At 65.5% G+C, this 23,573-nt stretch overlaps 2 protein-coding genes across 5 annotated transcripts in view; one reads left to right on the top strand and one right to left on the bottom strand.

Annotated features, from left to right (window-relative positions):
• KCNT1 (potassium sodium-activated channel subfamily T member 1) overlaps window positions 1–17,615 on the bottom strand; it is a 62,880-nt gene extending 45,265 nt beyond the window's left edge. The window contains exons 1-2 of one of the 4 annotated variants that reach the window (XM_032308114.1): window positions 17,434–17,615; window positions 6,404–6,562 (exon numbers count right to left, since the gene is read on the bottom strand). In XM_032308114.1, the coding sequence (XP_032164005.1) occupies window positions 6,404–6,562; window positions 17,434–17,555 (281 nt within the window). In that variant the 5' untranslated portion in view covers window positions 17,556–17,615. Of the gene's footprint in view, window positions 1–6,403; window positions 6,563–8,370; window positions 8,527–17,433 lie in introns of those variants that run through there. The other 3 variants (XM_032308115.1, XM_032308113.1, XM_032308121.1) reach the window with 3 other exon arrangements.
• A 1,206-nt stretch (window positions 17,616–18,821) lies between these two features.
• SOHLH1 (spermatogenesis and oogenesis specific basic helix-loop-helix 1) lies at window positions 18,822–23,284 on the top strand. Its single transcript, XM_032308624.1, has 8 exons — window positions 18,822–18,902; window positions 19,177–19,317; window positions 19,763–19,910; window positions 20,276–20,397; window positions 20,482–20,579; window positions 21,666–21,852; window positions 22,300–22,370; window positions 22,929–23,284. The coding sequence occupies exons 1-8, from the start codon at window positions 18,862–18,864 to the stop codon at window positions 23,150–23,152; spliced, it is 1,032 nt and encodes a 343-aa protein (XP_032164515.1). The 5' UTR covers window positions 18,822–18,861; the 3' UTR covers window positions 23,153–23,284.
• Window positions 23,285–23,573: the final 289 nt, after the last annotated feature.

Raw genomic sequence — 23,573 nt, 5'->3', positions numbered from 1 at the left:
CCCAAAGCTCCCCTAATCAGCCTTGGAACCCTGGACAGGGCCCCTCGCTGCGCGCACGCCCAGCCTGGAGGGGACACAAGAGGCTCCACGCAGCCCCTCTCTCCAGTGTCTCCTGGGACGCTCTCAGAGCTTAAGGACTGTGAAGTCAAAGCAGAGCTTAACCCTACGAAGGGAAGGGCCACTTGCCACCTGCCGTTTCTCTCGTAGCATTAACTCCTCTGCCAAGCCTGCAACTTCGTATGCTGAAGGCCCAGCCCCCAGTGGGATGGTGTTGGGAGGCGTCCCTGGGGGTGATCAGGGTTCGCTAAGGTCCCTGCGTTCCCTCCGTCTCTCCACCACGTGAAGACACGAGAAGGTGGCTGTAAACCGGGAAGAGGCCGTCAGCCGGACCCACCGTGCGGGCTCCGTGCCCTCGGACCTCCCGCTGCCAGAACTCTGAGACGTCAGCATCTCTTGCTTCAGCTGCTGGGTCGAGGCCGTTCTGTCGCGCAGCCAGAGCTGACTGCAGCACGGCCCGAGCCCTGCCGCCTCCCTGCTCTGTTCCGGACGCTTGCACAGTGCGACGGTCCCCCCACGACACGGCCGCAGCGGTAAACGGCCATCACGGGGACCCCAACAGGCGCTAACGGGAGCTACAGTTTGAAACCAAAACCAATCATGGTTCTGGAGCCCCTGGAGGATGCTGGTGCCCCTCGTAGGGGGTCCATGCCGCGCTTCACACCAATTTGGGAGGAAGCGAACTCTGAGTCACGCACACGTGTCTCCCAATGTGGGCTTAGAGCTGGCACAGCCCAGCGCCAGGATGGGGAGCACAGCTCCCGGGGGACACCCAAGTCCCCATCGTGGGGACTCCGAGATACCTCCAGGGCATGAGCAGGGGGGTCAGGACAGCCGGCACACGGATTGAGGCCCACTACTCCCCCAGCGCCCAGAAGACAGCGGCGTGCCCAGTCCACAAACACACACACAGGGCCCAGAGCCCGGCTGACCCGTCTCGGCACACGTGGGCCTGTGCCCTTCCCCGTCCTGTCCCTCCCTGGTGTCCCTTTACTCTCCGTCTGCCTGCTGCTCGCTTTCTCAGGCTGGGGGACCCCAGTCCCCAGAACCCCCACCTGGAGAAAGGCACGATCTGCCCCCAGGAGCCTGGACTCCACAGGGGTCACCGCCGTCTCTCTACCTTTTTCCTCCCCCTCCCCACCACTCAGGCCCTTGTTCCCTGTGGGGGACCCCAGGTGACACGGGGAACGGAGTCAGACGGCCCCGGCCCACTCACAGTGCCGTGGGGGAGGGACAGCGGTGAGCCTTGGACCGGGAAGGTGCGTGGAAAAAATCACCAATTTTACTCCCCAACACTGGCTCTTCCTTGGTTGGATCGCGCCGCCGTGCCGCAGTGAGCCCCAGACGGACGCATCCCTGGAGCAGCCGCACGGCATCCAGCATCAGCTCCCGGGGCCACACGCCAGCGCCCGGGCCGTGCCCCGACACCGCGAAGCCAGAAGCTGCCCAGACTGTGCGTGAGGCAGCGGGCCTTGGGGCTCAGGTGGGACAGAGGTGCGGCGGCAGCTGGGGGCACAGGGATGTCGGGTCAGAGCCGGGGAGCGGGGGAGGAAGACTGGGAGTCCGTCAGAGAGGCCGGTGGGCAGCAGGCAGGAGCCCGGGGGCAGGAACAGCCGCTCCCGGGGGTGACGGGCTCTGCAGGGGTGGCTGCGCTGGTTGAACAGAATGTCTGGGGGAAGCTGAGGGGTTTGGCTTTAGCCCCATGTCCCCCCTGTCCGGGGCCCACCCAGTCCTACTGCGCAGGTCCTGAAGGTGGCAAGAATCCTCCAGCCCTGCCTGGGCCCCACCAGCCGGGGCCCTGGCCGTTTCCCCGGCCTGTGTGTCCTCCAAGTCTATGTGTTTGCAATGAACCCAGGCCGCCAGCTGGGGCAGGGCAGGGAGCAGGTGCTGGGGCAGAGCGGGGTTCCCACCTTGTCCTGCCCTCATTATGGAGCCACGAACCCAGCCCTGCCCATGAGTCACGACACGGAAGAGGCGGCAGGCCCCCAGGAGGTCTGAGCCCGGCAGCCCCACACAGGAAGGACCCGGCGCGAAGCCGTGAGCTCCTCTGGCACCAAGCCAGCTGCCCCTTCAGCCTGGCTGGCATGGGCCGGGGCACGTCCATGGTCCCTGGTTCCCCTCTACTGTGACAGGGCGTTCTGTGTTCGTCATCGGCAGGGAACCCCCACGTGCAAAACTCGGGCTAGCCTGCTGTCCCCACGGCCTCCCTCACGGCCCCCAATCTTCCCCGGACCCCCTCCAGAGTAGGGATCCCCGGTGGTGCTTGCCCTCCGGGGCTCTGGGGAGGGCCCTGGGTCCTGTGCCGGTCGGTGAGCAGGGACAGTGTCCCGCTCTGAAGCCTGTGCGTCTGCTGGAGCCCCGGGGAGAGAAACAGAGGGGGAAGAGAAAGAAGGAAAGGGCCCTGGGGCGGTTCTGACCCGGCCACACTGAGATCCGCCTGCGCTGGCGGCCTCTCCCGTGGGGCTCAGCGATGTCTACTTTCTAACAGTTACAGCTGAGGGGCTCTGAGGGCAGCTGTTCCCGATCCCCCTGCTGCGGGGGCCTGAGCCTCTTCTGCTCAGCGGAGGGGAAGGGGCGCGCCTCCCGCAGGGACCCCAGCCCTGCCTGTTACTCTCCGCACCCAAAACCTGGGTTTGAGGGTCCCCAGTGGACCAAGAGCTGGGGAGTCCTTGTCCCGGGATCCCCGACTGTCAATCACCCTGCGGCAGGGTGGGCAGGGGTCTGTGCTCGAGCCCCCGCACCCCACCCCAGGCTCCAGCAGCGCAGGACTGTCTTCCCGCTTCCCAGTTTGTTGTGTGAAATAATATTTGGCACTGCTCGACTCCAGAGAAGCAAGCCCGGCTCCCTCCTCTGTTTTCAGAGGAGCAGAGACCAACAGCCCAGTGGGGGCCCCTGGGGTCCTGGCCTCTTAGTCCTTCCTGCAGCAGCCTGGTGCCCCCCCAATCCCCAGGGCCCCCCCGAGGGCACTGATCCCTGGATGCTTCTCAGGGTCCCTCCGCCCTCCACTCAGATGCCTGGGGGAGAGGGGAGGGCGCCGATGCTGACACGGCCTCCAGCGGCGCCCCCCCACCCCGCAGGCTGAGTTCTGGCCCGGCAGGCAGCTGTGGAAAGCAGCTGGTCAGGGACACGCAGGCCAGGAGGTGGCCACATGCCAGGCCCTTTGCCTTCACCTGTGGCTCTCCCCACCCCAGCCCTTCCCACAGTTCTTCTCGTGGGGGACAAGGCAGTCGTGTCGTCGTGTCCCCGCGTCCCCCTGTACCTCAGGGGAGAGCCCAGCTGCATCTCCCTGAGCCTGGGGGTGGGCAGGGCGGAAAGCCTCCCGTCTGTGTTCCAGGACAGGAGGCAGAGAAACACTTATGATGACAAAACTCCCCCTCCATGTCGCTGTCTCATCACAGTGCTGTTTGCGGGGTGACTGGGGCTGTCATCACCCCTTCCTGTGGCCCCCAGCTGTGAAGCACTCAGATCCCTAAGTCTATCCCCCAGGACGCTAGTGCCACGTGCTCAGGTGTCCAAGCGCACGGGAGGGTCAGCTGCGGACCTGCTGGGGGGCGGGCAGGGAGCAGGAGGTGGAGTGGGAGTCCCGAGCCCCAGGCCTTGCCTGGCCCAGGGGCTCTTCTGCAGAGTCCTGCTCTCCTGGACCTCAAGACCTGGCCCTGCAGGCAGTGGTGAAGGTTACCCCGAGACCTCAGCTGCTCCCTGCAAGTGTTGTGAGTTCTGGCTCTGCCCTCCCCGCCCCCCCCATGGCTCTTCCCCACCCCCCCAGGAGAGGCCGAAGCAGCCTCCTCGACCCACGTGGGCCGAGTCCCTCCCTCCCTCCAAGGCCACAGCGTGTGAGGCTGCAGTGACTCACTGCTGGTGGCTTTATTTCTCCGGAGAGCAGGAAGCCCACAGCCCTTCCTGCCCACTCGCAGCCTGCCAAGAGTCAGGGCAGCAAATCACAGCTCACCCCACAGAGTCTGCCCTGGGGCCTGGGGGCTGCAGGTGGAGGGCTGGGGCGAGGGAAGGGGCTCCAGGATAATGCTGGGTGGGGTCTGCCAGAGCCCCCAGCCTCATGGTGCTGGGGGACAGCCTGCAGCCCCAGAACCCCAGGCCAGGCCTCTGTCCCCAGAAACGCCCTGACCAGGTTTCTATACATGCAGAAGGGGACCTGCCGGGCTGGGCGGAAGCCTGCCTCCATCCTCCACCTTAGGAGTCGGTGATGGGGGAGGGGACATAGGCACTGAGGATGAGAAAGGGACAGAGGTAGAAACTCTAGGGGCCCATGTCACAGGCATCCAGGAAGTGGCCTCCAGCAGCCTGGCTTCCCTGGCTCCTCCTCCCTGAGCTAGGACTGTCAGCTCCGACCCAGGCTGGGCCTCCCTGCTTGTGAGTCCTGATGGACGGGGGTCTCAGCTGATCTCAGCCACCCGACCTCCAAACACAACCCTGGCCCCAGTAAGACCTAGGAGCACAGCCTGTCAGCATGAGGGGTTCACGAGAGGGACAAGGCCACACCTGAACCAAAAAGCTTGAAAAAAAAAGCTCTTCTTGCTGTGCTCCTGGCACAGTGGCTGGCAGGGCGCAGCGGAAAGGTCCCTCCAGCTCCCCACTGTGCCCATTCCTCAGCGCCCCCCACCCCAGCTGGCTGCTCCTGGAACCCTGGGCAGCCAACACCGCACCTCCCCGGCTCTCCTCCAGTCCCCAAGCAAGCAGGGGTAGCATCACCTGGAACCCGGCAGGAGAGGTGCAAACCAGTGGCCCCCTCCCCACCCAGGAGCCCCGTGGACCCTCCAAGGGCCAGCCACACCCACCAAGGCCCTGTGCCTCCTCTCTGGGGCACGCAGGGAGAAGACCTCTGCCATCCACTCCTGAAAGCAGAGGGATGTGTGGCTTCAATTATGCCAGCCGCAGACACTGGCATTTACCGACGCAGCCAGAGGCCCCCGGCCTTCTCCGGGTGACAGACGCCATTCCTGCCCACGTTGGAAAAATCTCTGGGGCTGCTGTTCTCAAGACTTAACGGAGTCCCAGGGAAGCAGGTGCTGAGGGGCTGGCGCTGCCCTAGGAAGATGCTCAGAATGCAGGTCCAGCTCTGTGTTCCAGGGGGGCAGGGGCGCCCTGGCCACAGGCAGAGTTCTCCTGACCCCTCTGTCTCCCCAGAGAGGGATGGGAAACTTTCCTGTGGGTGCTCTGGGTGGGCTTGTCATTACAACATGCAGTCCCACAAGGGGAACCAGGGAGCGGGGAGCCTGGCTACTGAACTCTCGACCTTGACGGTGAGTGGGCAGGTGGGGTCTGCTCGGCTCTCCTCCCGATGGGAACGCAAGCAGACGTGCTGGGGTCTGGTGGGACGCTCTGCTTCCGGCGGTGGGCACAGCGGTCTTAATATCCCTTTCCACATGCTTTGGCAGCTCCTCACCGTCCTTACACACTGACCTTGTTCACAAATCTGACTTTTCCCAGGTCAGCTTCAGCAAACGATCATCCCAGGGACTCAGTCCGTGTCCGACCCTTTCAACCCGTGTGCTAGGTGCTGACGTCAACCGCTGCACCGCAGGGGGACACTGGGCCTCACCCAGCTGGTCCCGAGCTGGGCGGGGAGGGGCCTGCAGGTGCCCCGGGGCCATGGAGGGCGGCTCGGGTACACACAGCAAGGAGAGCCAGCTCCTTCCCCAGCCCTGCAGGCTCCTCCGCTGAGTCCCTGTGCTTGCAGTGAAGGCGGGTGGAAAGGCGCCTCCCTTGAGGCTGACGGAGCTTAAGTGCCGGGTGTTTACCCAAGACAGCTATTTGGGGAAAAGGCAGAGAAAAGCAACATTTCTTCCCGCTTCCTGCCAGCTCTCCTGGTGTATGAATTATTCCCAAGAGCTGGTTCTGCTGGTCTCTTACCGAAAGACTCATGTTGGTTTTCTCCAGCCAGGAGAATTGGAGGTGAGGGGTCGTGGTCACCCTCCCTAAGGGACCACAACAGGAGCCTGAAAGAAGCTCCCTCAGACAAGAATAAACGGCCGCAGCCAGAGTCTGGAGGACATCGGCCTTCAGCCAGACTCCCGGGCTCCACCGCCGGCTTGCTTCTGGCCTTGGCCTTGTCCCCCAAGTCAGCCGGGCTTGGAGCGGGGCAGGGGGCAGGCACCCGCCTTGGGGAGGCCAGGCGGGGGCGGTCTTTGGGAGGACTCCCCACACAGAGCTCCCCGTCCCATCCCCCGAGCCCCCTGCAGGAAGGTGCGCGCCCCCCTCGCCCAGCCCCCCTCGGAAACTTCCCCCGCCCGGAAGCCCGGGAAACCCGGGAAAGTTGAAGGGCAGCGGGCGGCGCGCCGGCCTTCAGCACCGCGGACAGCGCCGAGCGCGCGGCGACCCCCGCCCCTACCTGTCGTCGTTCTGGAAGGACGGGTCTCCCAGCAGCAGGTCCCGGAAGCGGTACCGCGGCGGCAAGGGCAGCACCTCCGTGTCCAGGTCGCTCATCTTGAAGCTGCCGGTGTCCGGGCGCTCGCCGTCCCCGCGGCCGCCGTCCCCGCCGCCCGGCTGCCTGCGGGCACACGCCAGCGCCCCCTCAGCCCGCGCCCGCGCCGCGCCCGCGCCCCCCCCACCCCGGGCTCCGCCTCCCGCAGACCCCCGCCCGCCCGCGGGGTCATCAGCGCCATCCGCGGTCTGTACCCCCACCCCACCCCCATCTCCCACACACGTCTCCCCGTGGGGTCAGCAGGAGAGCGGCCCCTGCCCACATCCCCCCAAGTACCCCCTCCACTCGGAGCCGGGTCAGCTTCACGCAGCCCCAGCCTGCCCACCTGACCCCACCCCCGACCCCCTGCAGGCCCCTGCCTGCTGGGTCAGTCATGCACAACTCCCCCCCTCCCTGGACCCACCACCCCTCCCCTCTGCATCCCCTTCCCCTGTGCCTCCCCCTCCCCTTCCAAAGACCCCTGCCTGGTCAGCCCACAGCAGCTCTCACCCCACCTGCACCCCCAGTCCCCCTCCCTCCCCAGCCCTGCCTTCTGCAGGCCCGTCACCCACACCAGCCAGCTTCCCCCCATCCCACAACTCCACCCTACCCACCAGGCCTGTGGCCACTGGAATGCACAGCACCTGCCAGGGGCTCACTCCAAAGCACACAAGGAGAGGTTTGTCAAGTCCAGTTCAGGGCCACGAAGCCCGCCCAGCAGCCCCCTCCACAATCCTTGCTGCTAAGGCTGTCTGCTCAGTTTTCCTCCAGGTCCAGAACACCCGTCTTTGACCCAGAGACCTCCTCCCAAACCCTCAGGCTCCTGGGGAGGGGGAGTGCCTGATCAGAAGACTTAAGAGAGGACCTTGTTCTTGGCCTCCCTGGGGCGAAGGGGCTTGTCTCAGATCAGAGCCTAGGAGTGGGGTGTCACTTGGGGAGGGCTGAACTGCCCTTGGTGGTGTCCACAGGATTCAGAGACCACAGAGCCCCCTGCCCCCATCACCTGAGTGGAAGAGACCTGACCATGCTGGCACAGGGGGTTTGGGGCCAGACTAGGTAAGCCAAGGGGGTCCCTGGAGTTGCAAGCATCTTTCAGGGCTCCTGCCCCTTACCCATCCGCCCCCATCACCACATCGGAGTGAGTTTTGGCTAGTTACCCGTAAAAGAAGTGTGGGCAGATACCAGCGCAGCCACCCCCATGCTCCTGGCCTTCTGGGGCAGCAGCTCCCAAGGCTCATGCGCCCTCTCTGCTCTCCAGGCGAGAGGGTTACTAGCCACCCCTTGAGCCCATAACCTCAGAACAGCTTGGTGGCTCCTGACCCAGCAGGACAGCTGCACATCTCTTAATGGGATGCCTCTGTGGCACAGATGTGCAAACAGGGACCCAGGCTCCCAACCTCAACCAGTACCCTGGACTCCCGGTCCTCTGGCATCAGTGGACCTTCCAGGGCAGTCCAGCCCCAGGTCACCCCTTGGTGTTGCTTCCCAGACGGCCCATGGTGGGATGTTTGGGAGAAAGCAGGAATCCTTCCCTTGCAGCCTCTACCTGCGGGGCTCACCCTCCCCAGGCTCCTGTAAGAGCCAAGACCCCGAGGAGGGCCACACCACAGCTATGGTTCTTTAGAGTCAGGGGGCCCTGGGCTGGGCCTCCTGGGCCCCTTCTAATCTGCTCCAGGGAGAGCAGAAGGAGCTGGGGACGGCGCCCTCACTTTGGCAGCCCTGTTCCCGAGTCTAAAGCAGGGCTGGCGGGAGGGCAGCGGGAGGGCGCAGGAGCTGGACTTGGCCTCCAGGCGGGCACAGGAGTCTGCTGACCACACTCTGTTCCCTGAGCTGGAAAATTGAGGGCAGGCTGTGCCCAGAGGCTGGGAGCGGCTGCGGGGTTGGGGGGCACTCACCTGGAGCACGAGATCCTCTCAGGCAGGCAGGCGGCCGCCTAGAAGCCCTCCTCTCCTTCCTCAAACCCAGAGGGCCAGGCCCACTCCCTGAGCCCCCAGCAAGGGCTCGTCCCACGCTCCCTGTGCCCTGAACACGCAACAGGGGCGTCTCGACACCCCCACCCCACAGGTCTCAGAGCTGCTCGAGGCCTCGGAGCACTCCCAGGCCAAAGCTGCAAGTGGCAGGCGCGGGCCCGACACGCCCGCGCGCGGTTTTCCCATGTTACAAGGTCAACCCCGAGGATCTGGCAACGTTTGAAAAACAACATTTTCCTAATTGCATCAGTGTGGCTGTGTGTTTTTCCTTAGTCACACGCTGGCTGGGCTGTGGGGAGGTGCGGGCAGGCAGGAGGGCAGAGCCTGGGGGCTGTAATTTCTGTTTGGCCCCTCTCTTGCTGAAAGCCTCCTTCAGTGGCAGAACCCCGAGAGACTGCCAGATCCCTGGGCAGGGCTGCCCCAGATTCCTTCCCAGACTTGAGCTGCTTTGGGCCCTCCATCTCTCCTAACCTCAATGTCCAGACCTGCAGGGTCCGTGGAAGAGTTCAGAGGGGGGGACTCCGCTGCGTGGGGGTGGAGGTGGGGGCAGGAAGCGCATCAGGAGCCGGCAGGCCTGGCTTCCCACTCCTGGGGTGGGTGAGGGTGTGTTGCCTTCATCCCCGATGGTGCCGCTGGGACACAGGACACTGGAGTCAGTACACGGGCACCCCACAGGCCTCCTGGCACCCTGCCTTGTTCCCCCAGCAGAGCTGAAAGCCCAGGACTGTTTGTTGTGCTAGCTGAGGGCTGGGGCCCCCGAGGTCTCCTGGAAAGTGGCCCATGGCTGAGCCATGCTCCCTGAGGCACTGGGGTCTGGTAGAGACCCCTCCCCAAGCCCCAAGGCATGTGTCCCTGAGAGCTTCTGGGTACCCGGGAGGCATGCTGTCCCATCCCTGCCGCGGCTGAGGTGGTCTGGGTGGGGCAGGGACAGGACCCTGGCTTGGCTGCCCAGACACATTGTCCACTGCCCCCTTCCTGCTCCCTTGTCCCCGCCTGACCTGAGGGGAGAAGCCTGGGAAGTCCGCGACCGTGCCCATTGTCTTTACATCTCCTGTGATGTGGCCGTACCGGAGGACCACTGATTTCTACGAGCACCATGTGCTCCGGCGGCCCAAGGAAGGCTCCCATCTCCCCACCCCTCACATGCCCTCAGGACAAGCCTGGGGGCCCCCTCTGTGGGACCTGCCAACCCTTGGAGCCAGGGCAGAGTGGGGGGCGTCCCTGCTCCTCCTGGAGACTCTCAGGGCCCGTGGGCACCAAGCATGAGGCCCAGGCAGCAGCAGAGGGGTTGGAGGGCTCGAGCGAGGCTCAGGCTTGTCCCTTCAGTTCATGCTGGGCAGCCCCAGTGGAGTCACCGCCCCTCTCTGAGCCGCAGCTTCCTCATTTATAAGTGAGTGTGCCTCCATCCTCCCAGGCTGGTTGTAAAGGGGTAACAAGGAGGTGAGTGTGACACATACGGCGTAACCCTGGCACAGGACGGCTTCGTCTGCATCAGTGTCTAATTCCAGGCTGACTGGGCAGCGTCTGGCCAAGTTCCCATGGATAAAGGTTCCGACCCCAAGCGTCAGGTTCCTGGGGTGGCCAACACCCCATCCTGCCATTTCCAGGTCAGCTGGAGGCCTCTCTGGGAAGCTGGGATTTGTGACGCTGACCCCAGGCAGAGAGGCCGGGGACGGGAAAGGATGTGTACATCCTGACACACAGCGAGTTCCATGCGTGCGCTTTCCTGCTCCCCAAACCCGCAACCCTGCGGGAGGAGAGCCCTGGAGGCCCGGCGGGGTAGTGGCCAGGAGTCCCGGAAACAAAGAGCACAGAGCCAGGACTCACAGCACCTCTCCTCTGAGGTGAGGACCCATGGGCTCATGGATCCTAAGGACCTGAAACACAAGAACAGGCCATGGGGGAGAGAAGCCAGGCTGGCCTGATGCCGGAGCCTCCTGCTACCAGCAGATGTGCTTGCTGCCTTTGGGTGGTGAGGGGAAGCCCCGAGAGCCAGGAAGTCCTGCTTCTCTGTCCTGCTTGCATCGGCCCCTTTGGTGCGCAAGGAGTCAGTCAGCAGGACTACAGGAAGGAAGGTAAATGGTCAAAGACCTGTTCCTCCCACCAAAGGCACCAGGACCTAACGGTCTTACGCTCTGTTTCTGCCCCCTCAGTCAGACGGCCCCATAGCCCAGAAGGCAATGGAACCTTCTCTGCTCCTCCATCGGGGCTGGCCCCAACCTGTCGCTAAAGTCACACTCGCACGGAACCGACGCTGGCATCAGCCCATCTCCCTTAAGACTCACTGTACAAACAGCCTGAATCGACTGTTCACGGTGGGATCCAGGAGCCGTTAATGACCAAAACCAAATGCAGTTTACCTAAAAAAAACGTGCAACGTACTTTGTTATGCCGAGAAATTCAAGGACGCAGTCCATCTGGGTCACATTGGCAGCTACCAAAAAAAGTTGTTAAGATCCAAAACCCACTGCTACGTTCCACAGAGGAAGACACACCCCCAACTTAATAACAATAAAAGGAACCTTCCAGCGATTGAGGCCGACGTGGTGCCTGAGGCCTGGGACGCCTGTCTGCCTGGTATGACCGGAGACCCCGCCGGCCCAGGAGATAAAGACAAAAGCAAGAAGAACAAATGCTGAAAAGAAACGCACATGTCTTCTGGCGTGTGGCCAGCACACCCAGAACCCCCGAGAGAATCAGCTCAGGAACTATTCGGACAAACGGGAGCATCTTGTCGCCGGGCCCCACCTGAGCACATCCCACAAGCCGGGAGCGGGAGCAAGAACACGGCGGCGAGCATCTCGGGCAGACCTCGCTTGTGGCGGCCGCACGGACCCCCGGGGCCGAGGGGACCCCAGGGGAGACGCCCCCGGCACACGGACGCCGGCTGGAAGCCGTCGCTAGCAGGACGAGGAGGTCATGCTCCCGACAGGTCCACAGCGTGTTCCCCGGACAAAGCAGCAACTCGCTCCCATCAACACACGTGGTCAATCTCTCAAAATGTGACAAACTGTTTCCGAAATTCAGACTGAAAAATATACGTGCAACCCAGGCCAAGACCAGCCTCGCGGCTGCCGGCACAAGCCGCAGCCACGGGAGCTCTGGGGTTTGGCACAAGGACACGTGGCAGGGAGCCGGGGTCATGCGGGGGTGGTGGGCGTGGTGGCCCTCCCCCCTCACCAACCGCGGTGACGGGACATGGGGACGTGGGCCTGGCGGGGCAGGCGCTGGAACGCAGGTACCCGGGCTGGGGCGAACACGAGACCCCACCTTGCGGCCGCCCATGGAGGAGACTGGAACAGGACGCCGGGGAAAGCTATCTGGCGTGGAGGAGGCCTCTAACGCGTGACGACCACAGAACGTCGAGAAACGGAGCCGAGGGCCGAACCGCAATCTCCAGGGACAGCCGCCGCCGGCAGCAGCAGTCCCACCGGGTCCCCTGCGGGACCGCCTGCAGGTCGCAGAGGAAAGGCACACGGGCACAGACGGCGAAGGACGGTGCGTGGCAGGTCAACGAACACACCCAAAGTGGTCAGCGTTCACTGGAGAAGCTTTCCGCCCCTCTGGCGTTCGGGGAGACAGAGCCCAGCACGGGCACATGCTGGTGGCCGCGTGTGGTCCAAGAACGTCCAGCACGGGGAGGGCGTGGGGCGGGCTCCCGTGCCCGTGCCTGCCATGGGGACGCGACTGGAGCCGCTGGGAGCCACGCCCCGGCTATGAGGGAACAGCGGGGCTGTCCCGCCTGCAGACGTGGGCCTCACAGGGGCTCACACTGAAGACAGCCAACTCCAGTCCCAAAGAACCTCCACAGGAGGGCGTTTCCTCTGGGCACCCCGCTTGTGGGCACGGACTGTCCCCACTGTGCGGTGACCTTGGTTCAGGGGCAGCAGCAGGTGGAAAGACCATGTCCCACCCACAATGCCACACGAGGAGCCTGTGTCACATGAGCTTGTTGCTGGAGGCCAGGAGGCCAGGACCGGCCCTGCCCCCGGTGTCTCCAGGCTGGAGCACCCGTCCCCTGGCCCTTGTCCTGGGCCCACCTCTGGGCAGGCCTCTGGGGAGAAGTGCCCTGCTCCTCACGGTGGGCGTGGGGCATCCTGGGAAAACACTCCCCCCACCCAGGGCCGTTGTAGGGGTCCGGAGTGCTGACCGTGCTAATGGACTGTCCCAGGGCCCACAGTGAGTGGCAGTTTCTCTAAGGGACACAGTGTCTCTCCTATGACGTGTCCCTCTGTGGTTCAAACTCAGTACAAAATTCCCAAGGAGCCTGGAGAGCCACGCCCATCAGAGGCACTGGGGATGGGGAACGTGTGCACGCGGACATGTGCACAGATGCATGTAAGCACACGTGGGTGATGACGCCCGTGTGCATGGGTACGTGTGTGAGCGCGACCCCACACACCCCTGCTCGGCATCCAGGAGAGCCCTGAAGTCACTGCAGCGTCGTCGGGGCGGGGGGCGGCGGAGAGCCGGGCATGGTGCCCGGGGAAGCGGACAGCCACGGAGGGCTAAGTGCTTCCTCTGCTGATAATTAAAAAGCCAGAGCCTTTCAAGCTCCTCAGCAGCAGGCCGGCAGGCGTCTCTGGGGAGCATCTGCCCTCTCTCCAGGGGACGGGGCTCTGACTCCTCGCCTTGAACGGCTGGCTCCCCACTGCCTACCCCCTGCGTCGAGTTCCAAAGGGAGAGCTTGAAACATGTCATTGAGCTGAATTCAAACTGGAGTCACCCAAACAGACCCTTCACAGTAGCTTTCTCCATGCACAGAGCAAATCTGGAGGGCAGGCAGGAAGGACCTGGTCGTGCTGGGGATACTGAGCCCGACATCCACCCAGAAGCCACGGGGATCTGCAGTCTCCACCCCGCCCACCCAGCTGGGCTCGGGCCCACCTCTTAGGAAAGCCCCCCGTTGCACACGCCAACAAGAACATGTCTTGTCCTTGTCCCTGGTCCCTCAGGGACGGGTGGTGGGTCCATGTCCAGATTGCCTGGCCCAGAACTCCCCCACTGGGTGCCCATGACCCTTAGCTGGTCCTGCCCGAGAGCCATGTCCCATCCTCTGGCCGAAGGTGCCCGAGGACCTGTCCCTCCAGTCCCTCTGATGGGGGCCCTTAGGAACCCATCAGGACAGCTAGCCCGAGGCGGGAACGTGAACTCGCCTCTGTCATGGCCGGGCATGGGGGCTCCCCCAGAGCACGGCTACCCCATCTGTCCCCGCCAGGCCTCTGCTCAGCCCACAGAGCAGGCCACGGGGTATGCCCCCGAAGGCTGCCCTGCCCTGCAGAGGTGTCCTCATGAAACAGAAGCCCAGTGGGGCTGTCATTCTGTCCACACGTGACACCTCATTCCTGGCAGGTCCTCAGCTCTTTGAGTCTCGTGCACTCGGCGTCCAAGAGAACCCAGTGCTGGGTGGCTCCCCTGTCCTCTGACACCTGCCAGCGCCTCCGGGGTCACGTTCCCACCAAAACCCTCAGGGTTCCCACAAGGACTCCACACCAGGCTGTCAGCCTCTCCTGGGCCCCAGACCCCTGCCGGCCTGGCGCTGTCATGGTTACTGCAGGTACAAACCCCGAGCTCTGGTCACGGTCCCCACGGGGGCAGTCGGAGAGCTGGCTGTCACTCGGCTGGCGGATAGACAGGTTGGTCGACTTCCCCGAGCCTTGTCACGCCACACCCGTGTCCCACAGGGTCAGGGAGGATCTTTTTGGGCCTCCCGGTCCCCCGGGTCCTCAAGTGCTGGCCCCGAGACCACAGGAGCCCGTCTCCCTGCACCGCCCAGCGCAGCGGTCAGGGGCGCCCCCACAGAGGCTGAGCTCCACCTGCCCGCTTCCCGCCCTGACCACTCGGGAGAAACAGGAGCTTGTGCTCTGTCCCCATGCACTGTCCCCATGCACTGTCCCCAGCGGCTTGGCAGGGGCAGAGCTGACAAGGATGCTCACCCCTATGCCTGAGCCACAGTGTGGGCAGCGGACACCACGGCCTCCATGCTGCTTGGGACCCGGCACGGCCCCTTCCTGCAGCTGCCCAGCAGCCCAGAGCTGAGTCCTAAGGTTCTGGGTCCCCTCCGCTAGCAAGGACATGGCGGCTGGCCTTCTTTTCAGGAAACCAGCACCAGCTGAGGTCCCCAGCAAACGGCCTCTGGCTCAGTCGCTGTCAGTGTGTCAGGCAATATCACAGGCCAGCAAGAGCCATTGCCTAGGGTGGCTGGCGAGTCCGGAAGCCTCCAGACCTCCCTGCCCCCCATGGCACAGCCCAGAGCAACAACACGGCGGACTGTCCACTACGCCCCCCATGGAAGGTCTGGACGGCGTCACAGACTTCTCTGGAGCGGCTCTCGAGGGACTCAGTCCAGGCAGCCGGCCCGGCCCCGCCTCCATCCCCCACAAACATTTTAAGCTCCCCAGCGTCTACTGTGAGCCTCACCTCCTGGGCAAGGCCCCTGGCTCCGCGGGGGAAGATCTCGGGGGAAGGTGCGGAGCAGGACCCACCGCAGTCATGGTCCAAAGAGCTCTTGAGCCAACTTGACCGCCTGCGGCGTCCGGGGCAGCTCCCGAGCCAACACCCATCTCGAGGTGTCCCGCAGACTCCCCCACCCCCACCCCGCCTCCAGCAGCAGGCAGGGCCTCACTCCACATTCCCGGGGCCCCACTCTGCTACTGCAATGCTCGCGTGTGACACGCGCGTACACACACAGGCGTGCACACACCCGCCCGTTAGGCCCCTTCTCGCACAAGGCTCCGGACACACTCGGGGAGACATGCCCGGGGCACAACTCCGGGGCTTGTCTGGAGAGAAGGCAGGCAACCCTCCGAAGAGCCTGCAAACCCCCGCTTCCTCCGGCAGCCTGAGCAGAACCCTCGGAGCAGAATTCACACTGAGTCGCTAACCGTTCCGTGGGGAGAGGAAGTCACAGTCACAGAGCCGACCTCGGCCACCCTGCGGGTTACTCAGACGCAGACGGGCGGACCAGCTGGCGGGCGCACGGACTGGCACATTTAGTGGCCGCGGGACAGCTGCGTGTGAGGACACAGGTCACGCCCTCTGACAGGAGCACAACCCCCAGCGGCCACCCCCACCTCGGTCTCCTCACTCACCGCTGTCTTTCCGAGCTGCTGCTGCAGACTCCTCTGGCTGAAGGCAGACCCAAGTCCTCTCCAGCCCCCTAGGCCAGGAGGCCACCCTCGCGTGGCCTGAGCTGGACTAGACCTCAGGTCCTGGGAACCTTCCCCTCAGGCCTAGACCACTTCCTGCTGCCCTGGAGGGACTGCTCCCTAATATGGGCCTGGAGGGCCGGCCGAGACCTCTGGCCAGGCATGTCCCTGGCAGGACGCCAGCCCTGGCTCTCTGCGCCCTCTGCCATCAGGGCCCACAGGAGGCCACGGCAGCCCCAGTGGGGAGGGGTAGGGCTGAGGGGAATTGGCAGTTCTGGGAAAGGCCACAGGGCTCGGACCAGAAGGCTAGCACTGGCCAGCTCAGGAGCAGGACTGGCCTCCCCAGGCCTCTGTCCCTTCCATAACAACCGTTACCTGCAGGACAATGACCTCTGTACTCGGGGGAGGAAAAGGATAAAAAGGGCAGTGCCCGTTGATCTGACGGGTGGCTGGAGCCTGGGACCCCACCTCCCAGGGCTAGACCCAGGGTCCAGGCACCAAGGTAAAGATTCCTGCAGCCCAGAGAGCCAAGAGCCCTCCCTAGGACCTCTTGTGCTTGACCTCAGAGCCTAGAGGCCGGCCCCCAGCAGCAGCAGGCAGGGGTACCCGCAACCCCGCCCCCGGCCCAGAACCACAGCGCCATTACCGATACCATGCAGCCCCTCTCAAGACAGAGCCTCACCCAAGGTCTGGAGAGAGCGCCAAGCCAGGCCCCTGGACTTCAGAGCTGACCCTGCTGTGAAGCCTGGGGCAGGAACCTCCCCAACCCAGGCCCCCAATGCACCCAAGAAAGGTCTTCCTCCTCCCAGCTAAAGCCCGCATCCCCAACCCCACAGCCCTGTCCTTTGCTGCTCCCACTCCAGTCCGGCCTCACCTTCGTTGGGTGGGGGTGGGGGGTGGTCCTTACCCAGGCTAACTTCTCCTGTGGCCTCTCCATCTAGGCTGACCTTCTCCTGGGGGTCCTCACCCAGTCTCCCTTTCCCCATTCAGCCTGACCTTCCACCCAGCACGACCTTCCCTGGCTGGGGACAAAAACCCCAGCAGGTCTGCTGGGACTCTGCCTTCCCTGGGGCTCCCTGAAGCGCTGTGCCCTCTGGGCCAGTCACCTGGTAGCACAGGACACGTGGCATCCTGGGACACTGTGTGGGGAAGGGTGGCCGACCGTCACTGGCTCCCAAGCCACCTAAAAGCTATATCAGGAACAACTCTCACATTGCTGAGCAAATCGGGACCCAGAAGAGAAAGGACAAGCCGAAACATCAAACAATCAAAAGCCAGGATTCCTGCCTTTGATGCAAGAGCGCACCTCCCTCCCACACTCCAGTCTGGGTCCTTCCTGGAAGGACGGCCCTTGGCCCCCCACTTCCTTGCGGAGTACCCTTCTGCCATGGCCCACTTGGGGGCCACAAAGCCACTTGTCGTGTCCCCCCCCCCCCCCCCGCGTTACCCCAAGGGCCCTTCTTCCAGGTTGGGTGGAGGGAGGCTGGGAGACCAGCGTGGCTCCAGCTCCCCAGCCCGCGAGGGCCGCACCTCCCTGCGCCTGGGAGATGCTGAAGCCCCACAACTGAAGATGGCCTTGCCAGGACCACCTGCGCGCTGAGAGCGCAGACACATAGACGCCAGCCCGCGGCACCTGCGGGTTGTTGGGGTGAGTGCCCCTTTGCCTCGGCCGGTTCCTGCTTGGAGTGCTCCTGTCCCCCCACCCCGGTAGGCGGGGGATGTGGGGCTCTGGGACGGGGGGTGGGGTGGGGAGGGGAGGGTTTCGGGTGTAAGGGTCCTGGGAGGGGGCGCAGGCGGGGACTGGGGTCCCTCCACCAGGGGACAGGCGCGTCAGCGGTACCTGCGGGCGCATCTGCCGTCGTCGAACACGAAGGTCCGGTTGGTGTGGCCCGTGCCGCGCGCTCCCCGCCGCGCCCCGCTGGACGAGCCCCCCGGGACGCGCGACCCGTCGGGGAGAGGCATGCGCGGCGGCAGCGGCTGGGATCCGGAGCGGAGGGAAAAGCTGCTTCGCCTTGGCCGAAGCACCGCACTTTTCTCCCTCCGAGCAGAAGAAAGCCTGTTCCGGGGTGGAGGTCGGGCGCCAGGCGGGGCGTGTCCCCTGCCGGCGGCGCTACGACCGGTCGCACGGGCGCATCCACACCCGGGGACCCGCCCCCTCCACCGATGGGCTCGGAACCCTCGCCGCGCTTTAACGCTGTAAACCCCCAAGGACGCACGGGGCTCCTCGCTCCTGGGGGGAGGGGGCTCTGTCCTCCCAGTGACGCCCGCCCGCGTCCCTGGAGGCGCAGCAAGAGGAGCGGACAGAGCCTGGCGCTCGGGCACAGGACGCCCCAGGGACCTGCGGGGCTTGGGCTCTGAGCAGCGCTCCCCCGGGCAGTGAGCTGAGGGGGTGGCGCTGGGCAGGCTGAGGGCACCGGTGCGGCCAGAGGCAGGGTGGGGAGGCAGGCCGGCCAGCCCCGTGCGCTGGGGCGCTGGGGCGGCCTAGGGAGGGAAGATGCCGTCCAGAGCTGCGGCTGGGCACCGTCGGCGAGACCCCTGCCCCCCCCCCCCCCCGCCCCGCTCCACTTCACCGAGGAAGAGCGCCTGGGAAGGGGACATGTCTCAGGGGACAGGCACAGGCGCACTGCAGACTTGCCGGCCTCCGGGGCCGGTGGGTGTCCTCCAGCCCTCCCCGGCCGACCCGATCGCACGGATCTCCGACGGCAGTTCTCAGACCAGCTGTCCGCTCTCCTCTGGGACCCCCCAGCGGGTTTCCTGGCTGCAGAACCTTCCAGAAACCCTCAGCTCCTCCTCCTCTCCCCACACCTGTGGCTGCCCGCCTCAGGCAACATCGACGGCTCCGTGGGGGGCGTCCTCCCTGCCACCTACATGCAGGGGCTCGCCCCGTCCCTCCTGCCCTCCTTCCCCGGGTAGGGGTAGCCTTCGCCTGCGTCCCCCTCCCTAGCCAGGCTCCCTGCGGGCAGGCCCGGCCTCGCAGGTGGCTGAGCCCAGCTGAGCGGGAGTGGGAGCGGCCCGACCCCCGATCCCCCGGGAGAGGGCAGAGGAGCACCCAGGCCGGTGGACTCCAGCCTCAGAGCCCGCAGACCACGCGTGCTCACCCCTGCAACGCAGCTTCTGCGGGAGGGCCGGGGCAGGTGGGGCAGGTGGGGCGGGTGGGGCGGGGCCGCACGTGAGGCAGGGTCCACGTGAGTGGGCGGAGCCGGTCTGACGCATGCGTGGTGCGGGCGCCGCGTCCCTGGCGCGTGGTTGCGTCCCTGCAGCTGCGCTCATGGCGTCCTGCGGCCCTGAGGCTGCGCTTGGGGGGTGCAGGTGAGGAAGGGGGGCACTGGAGGGGTCAGGCGGAAGGCCTCTGCTCAGGGGTGCGGGGCTGGGGACCCGAGCTGCAGGTCCCCATCCGGCGGGACCGCCCGGGGCAGGGCACCCTGTGCAGGCCTCGTGGGGGGGGTGGCGGGCCAAGGGGGTCTCTGCCCAGCAGCAGCCCCCACCGCGCCCGGCGGCCCCCAGAGAAGACCGTGAAGGCCCTGGGTCCCGGTAGCCTTTTCTGGGGTTCACGGAGCTCCACGCTCTTGCCTGTCCTGGGCAGTGGCTCGTCCCCATCCAGCGTCCCGGGCTGCAGCGAGGACTGCGGTCAGGCCGCCTGCCTGGTCAGGGCGCCCCGCGAGCGCGCCGGCTCCGGCTCCAGCCTTGGCCTCCCGAGGAACGTGCTCAGCGAGAGAGAGCGCAGGTGGGTGGAGGACGGTCCTGGGCTTGCCGCGGCCTTGGGGTGGGGGCGGCGGCGGACATCAGACTGGTGACGTGGGTGTGGGCAGTGGACCAGGGATATGGGGGCCGTGCAGTCAGCGGACAGTTAGCATGCGGCAAGGAAACCCAAGGGAGGGGCTTCCCAGGGCCCACCCGGGCAGCCCCCTCTCTGACCCCAGTCCTGGGCAGCTCAAGGGTGTGCCTCTGGGGTCTCTAGTAGGGGTGGTCCAGGCACGGGCTGGCCAGAGCTGGTACAAAGATCTGGGTAGCCTGTGGCCCACAACCTTGAGGGGTCACCTTGTTCCGAGAGCCACCCAGGGGTGAGCCCGGGGTCCCTCTGAGGGGAGAGCCCGTGGCTGTGGTCAAGGCCGGTGGGCTGCTGGCCAAGGCCGGGTGGGCTGCTGGACATGTGGCTTGTCTGGAAGCAGGAAGAGGATTTCGGTGAGCTGCGAGCGCCTGCGGGCCCTGCTGCCCCGTTTTGACGGCCGGCGGGAGGACATGGCGTCGGTGCTGGAGATGTCCGTGCAGTTCCTTCGGCTCGCCGGCACCCTGCTTCCCAGCCAGGAGCCGCACACCGTGAGTAGTGTTTGGCCCGGGCCACACTGCGCGGAGGAGCTGCCGGGGGACATCTCGCCCCCGGGGGCAGCCAGGGTGGCTGTGATGGCGGTGGGGCGGTGTTCTCTGTTTGTGCCGGTGCCAGCTGTCCGTGCACCGTCTCCCCCAGCGAGGTGGGAGCCCCCGGGAACAAGCTTGGTCCCCGCTTCAGTCCTTGACGTCTCCTCGTCCACCGTTCTGCTCTTCCGGGCCGTGGTCTGCGCTCAGGCTGAGCCTCTCAGACCCCCGCAGGGCAGCCTGTGACGACCCATGGCCTGCGTTTCCTGCGTGTGTGTGTGTGTGTATTGCTCGGCTGTTGTCATTTACAAGGCTTGTTTCCATTGTAGGTTCTGGGTCTGTCCAGGGAGGCGTGGAGCGAGTGGCAGACGGACGTTCTGCCGCAGGCCCTGTCGCGTGCGGGCGCAGCAGGGTCCCCAGACCGTGGCGCAGGAGCCTCCGGCCTGACTGTGTTAGTGTCCCCTGGGGGCTGGGGGGCCCATGGGGGCAGCAGATGCAGACCGTTCAGGATCTCCCTCTGTCTTCTGTCACCTAGGCCATCGGCTCCTGTGAGCTGTGGGACCGCAGGCGCAGGTGAGGACGAAGCCCCGCCGGGGGCGGCCGAGGTGGTGGAGGGGCCACCAGTCCTCCCTGGTAAGCGAGAGTGGGTCGCAGTGTGGATGGGTTTGGTGTCCTTGCCAGGGGACGGGCCTGGGCTGCAGGATGGCTTCTGAGCCCCGGGCACGACGGGGTCCGTTCCTCAACGAAGTTGGGCACCTACCGTGGTCTCATCATGACACACCCACGTGTTGGGGTGAACCTCGGGGACCCCACGCTGCTCGCAGCTGCGACAAGCAGGTTCACGGACGCCACTGAGAGCCGGGGTGCGGCCGAGGTGCCCGGCTTCTCGGCCGCGGGCTCCCCTTCATCCACCCTGTTGTCCTCCTTTGTTGGGGAACAGCGTCCGCGCTTTCGCTCCCTGAGGACAGGCCCCCGCTCCTCCTTCACCTCGGGCCTCTGGGGGTCCCTGGGTCCCGTCCTCGTGCCTGCTGCTGGCCGCTGCCGTGCCCGGCTCTCTCGAGCAGCCCCCACACAGCCTGGGCTTCTTGGCGCCCTCGTGATCCTGTGTTCTGGAGCCGTGTGAGTCACAGGCTGCACGGGGAGGGCATCTGTCCTCTGTTACTGTGCAACCGCGCACGCAGGGCATTTCCGATGACTGCGTCTGGCTTGTGCTGGACCCCGCAGCCCGGCCGTCTGTCACTCCTTGGGTGTGAAAGACCGCGGGGGGGTTTAGGCCCCATGCACTTGACTGCCTTGGGAGCCAAGGCTGCGCTTTCTGATTGCCGGAATGTGCCCATGGAGTGGGGGAGGGGACCGCCTGTCACAGGGGCTGGCGGCCGAGCTGGGGCCTTGGGGGAACTCTGGGAGCCGAGGGCAGGCGTGAGGGTGCAGAAGTCACGCGGCAGGGAGCGAGACTCGAGGGTGGAGGCTGGGGTAGGGACTGTGGGCAGCTGGGGCAGGGTTCCGGATCTGAGCTCTAAGGGCTGAGCTGAGGCCAATCCGGCGTCTCCTCTGAGCAGCTTCCCTGACCCCAGTTGCCCAGCACCGCGGCCTTGGGTGTCTATCTCTGGGTCATTTGTCTGCCTCCTGCTTCTGAGCTCTCCTGTCACCGTGCCGGGGACTGTGGACGCAGGCTGAGGGCTTGCGGGGAGGCCACCCTATACCTCCCTTCTGTCGTAGAGCCCTACAGCCTGCTGTCCCAGCCCCCAGGCCCAAGTGCTCGCGAGGCCCTGAGGCCACCCCCGCTCTGGCCTCCCAGCGTGTGGCAGCCGCCTTCCCCGCTGGTGAGTGCAGAGGCTCAGAGCTGCCTGGGCCGGGCGGGGCCCCCGGCGGACGGGGCCGACCCTGTGGGGACGCTGGACACCAGGTGGGTGCCCCGGTCTCTGCCCGCCCCGGCCCCGGGGACGTCTGTCCCCCGCCCCCCTTGCTGTCTGTGCCTGGGCCGCAGCTGGTTTCCCCGGGCCCGTTTAAGCCAGACGCCGCAGTGTGGCTTTCTGACGCATATCCAAAAACGTTGTCGTGTTTCTAGCCGGTCTGTGTTTTGGCTGATAGTAAACGAGTTTGTGTTTTGCGAGCGTGCACCAGCTGGGGCGTGGGAAGGGAGTGCGGCAGAGGCTGGAGGGAAACCGGCAGGAGCGGGTGGCGGGAGGGCCCGTCTGTCCTCGGTGGGCAGGTTCCGTCTGGTGGGGAGGGAGGGGCGCCCTGTTCAACCTGAGCCTGAAGCCACCTTTGAGCTCCTGCACTTTGGTCTTGAGCTTTAAGGAGTTGGGCTCAGCTGGGATCACTCACGATGGTGTCTTCTGATCCCACGCAGGCCCGTGTTGGGATGTGATGCGGAAGACGGGTTGTCCTGCTTGCTGAACACTGGTCCCGACTGGTGGCTGGGTGAGTGGGGGTGTGCCTGGGCCATGCCTCAGGGTCTCAGCCAGTCTGGGGGAGGGGCGGGGCCGGTGGCTGGGATGCACGGGGAGGTGTGAGTGGGCTCACCTTGCTGTGTGCTACCGAGGTTCTGCTGTCTGTGTCTGGGCCTGTTTTCTCTGTGCTGCTGGTCGTCGAGGTCCCGGGGGTGGGGAGCACGAGGTGGCGCATGCACGTGGAGCGCCTGTGTGAGCGCGGCATATGGGGCTGGCTGTGGGTCTCCTGCTGCTCGGGGTCTGTGTGTTCCCTCCCCCTAAGCATCCTTGTGAGGGCATCAGGACGGGAGAGCAGGACGTCTGTGAGATGCCATGTGGGACATGGTTTCCCGTGAGAGCATGGCTGTGCTCTCACGGGTCCTCGTAGGTCTCGAGCGCGGCCAGCAGGAGTGGATTCCTCTACCTGTCGCGGCACTTGGGAGTCGAGGGCTTCCAAGCCGGGCAGGACAGAGAGGGGTGGCCTCTTCTGCACCTTGATCTCACCGTGTCGGCCGCGGTACCCAGACTGAAGCGTCCGCTCTGCTTCCAGGGTCCGTGGAGGGCAGAGGGGTCCGTGCCCCTTCTCGGAGCGCGGTCCGGAGCAGCCTGCTGGACGGGGCCGAGCCGGGCTTCCCAGCGGACCCTGAGCCCGGCCTCCACGAGCTCCCGGATGGCCCCCTGGAGCCATGGGGCTCGGAGGTGGGCTGCCCCAGCCTGGCCCTGGCCCTGCGGGAGGAGGTGGACAGTATCTTCCCCGACTTCTTCCCCTGCTAGGCCCGTGTCGCACGTGTCCATGTTGGGTGCCTTGTGCTTATTTTGGGCTCGGGAGGCAGCTGTGCTGAGCTGTGGCCAGGCTGGCGGGCCACGGCCAGGGGAGGCTGAGGATTAAAGGCGGCGATCCTGTGGAAAGCGGGACTTGGGGAGCATCTGTGTAATCAGCGCCATTCACTCGTTCACTGGGCAGATGGCTCGGCTTCCGCGTGGAGCTCAGGCACCTGCCCGGGGCTTTGTTTCGGCGCCGTTCATGGCCCTGCAGAGTCCGTGAATAGCCCTGCAGCCTGGGGCGGGCTCTGGGGCTGACTTCTGTGTTCCCGGCCGGCTCCCTGGAGTGGCAGGCATGCGACCCCACCTCTCATGCTCTGGGATTGGTCCGAGTGGCCCTCACGGCCCAGGGGTCTGTTGGGGGAGGCCCTGG

Source organism: Mustela erminea, chromosome 12 (genome assembly GCF_009829155.1).
Source record: "Mustela erminea isolate mMusErm1 chromosome 12, mMusErm1.Pri, whole genome shotgun sequence".
NCBI classification, from domain to species: Eukaryota; Metazoa; Chordata; class Mammalia; order Carnivora; family Mustelidae; genus Mustela; species Mustela erminea.
The sequence above is the reverse complement of the archived record's forward strand: the minus strand, read 5'-3'. Positions and strand labels throughout refer to the sequence as shown.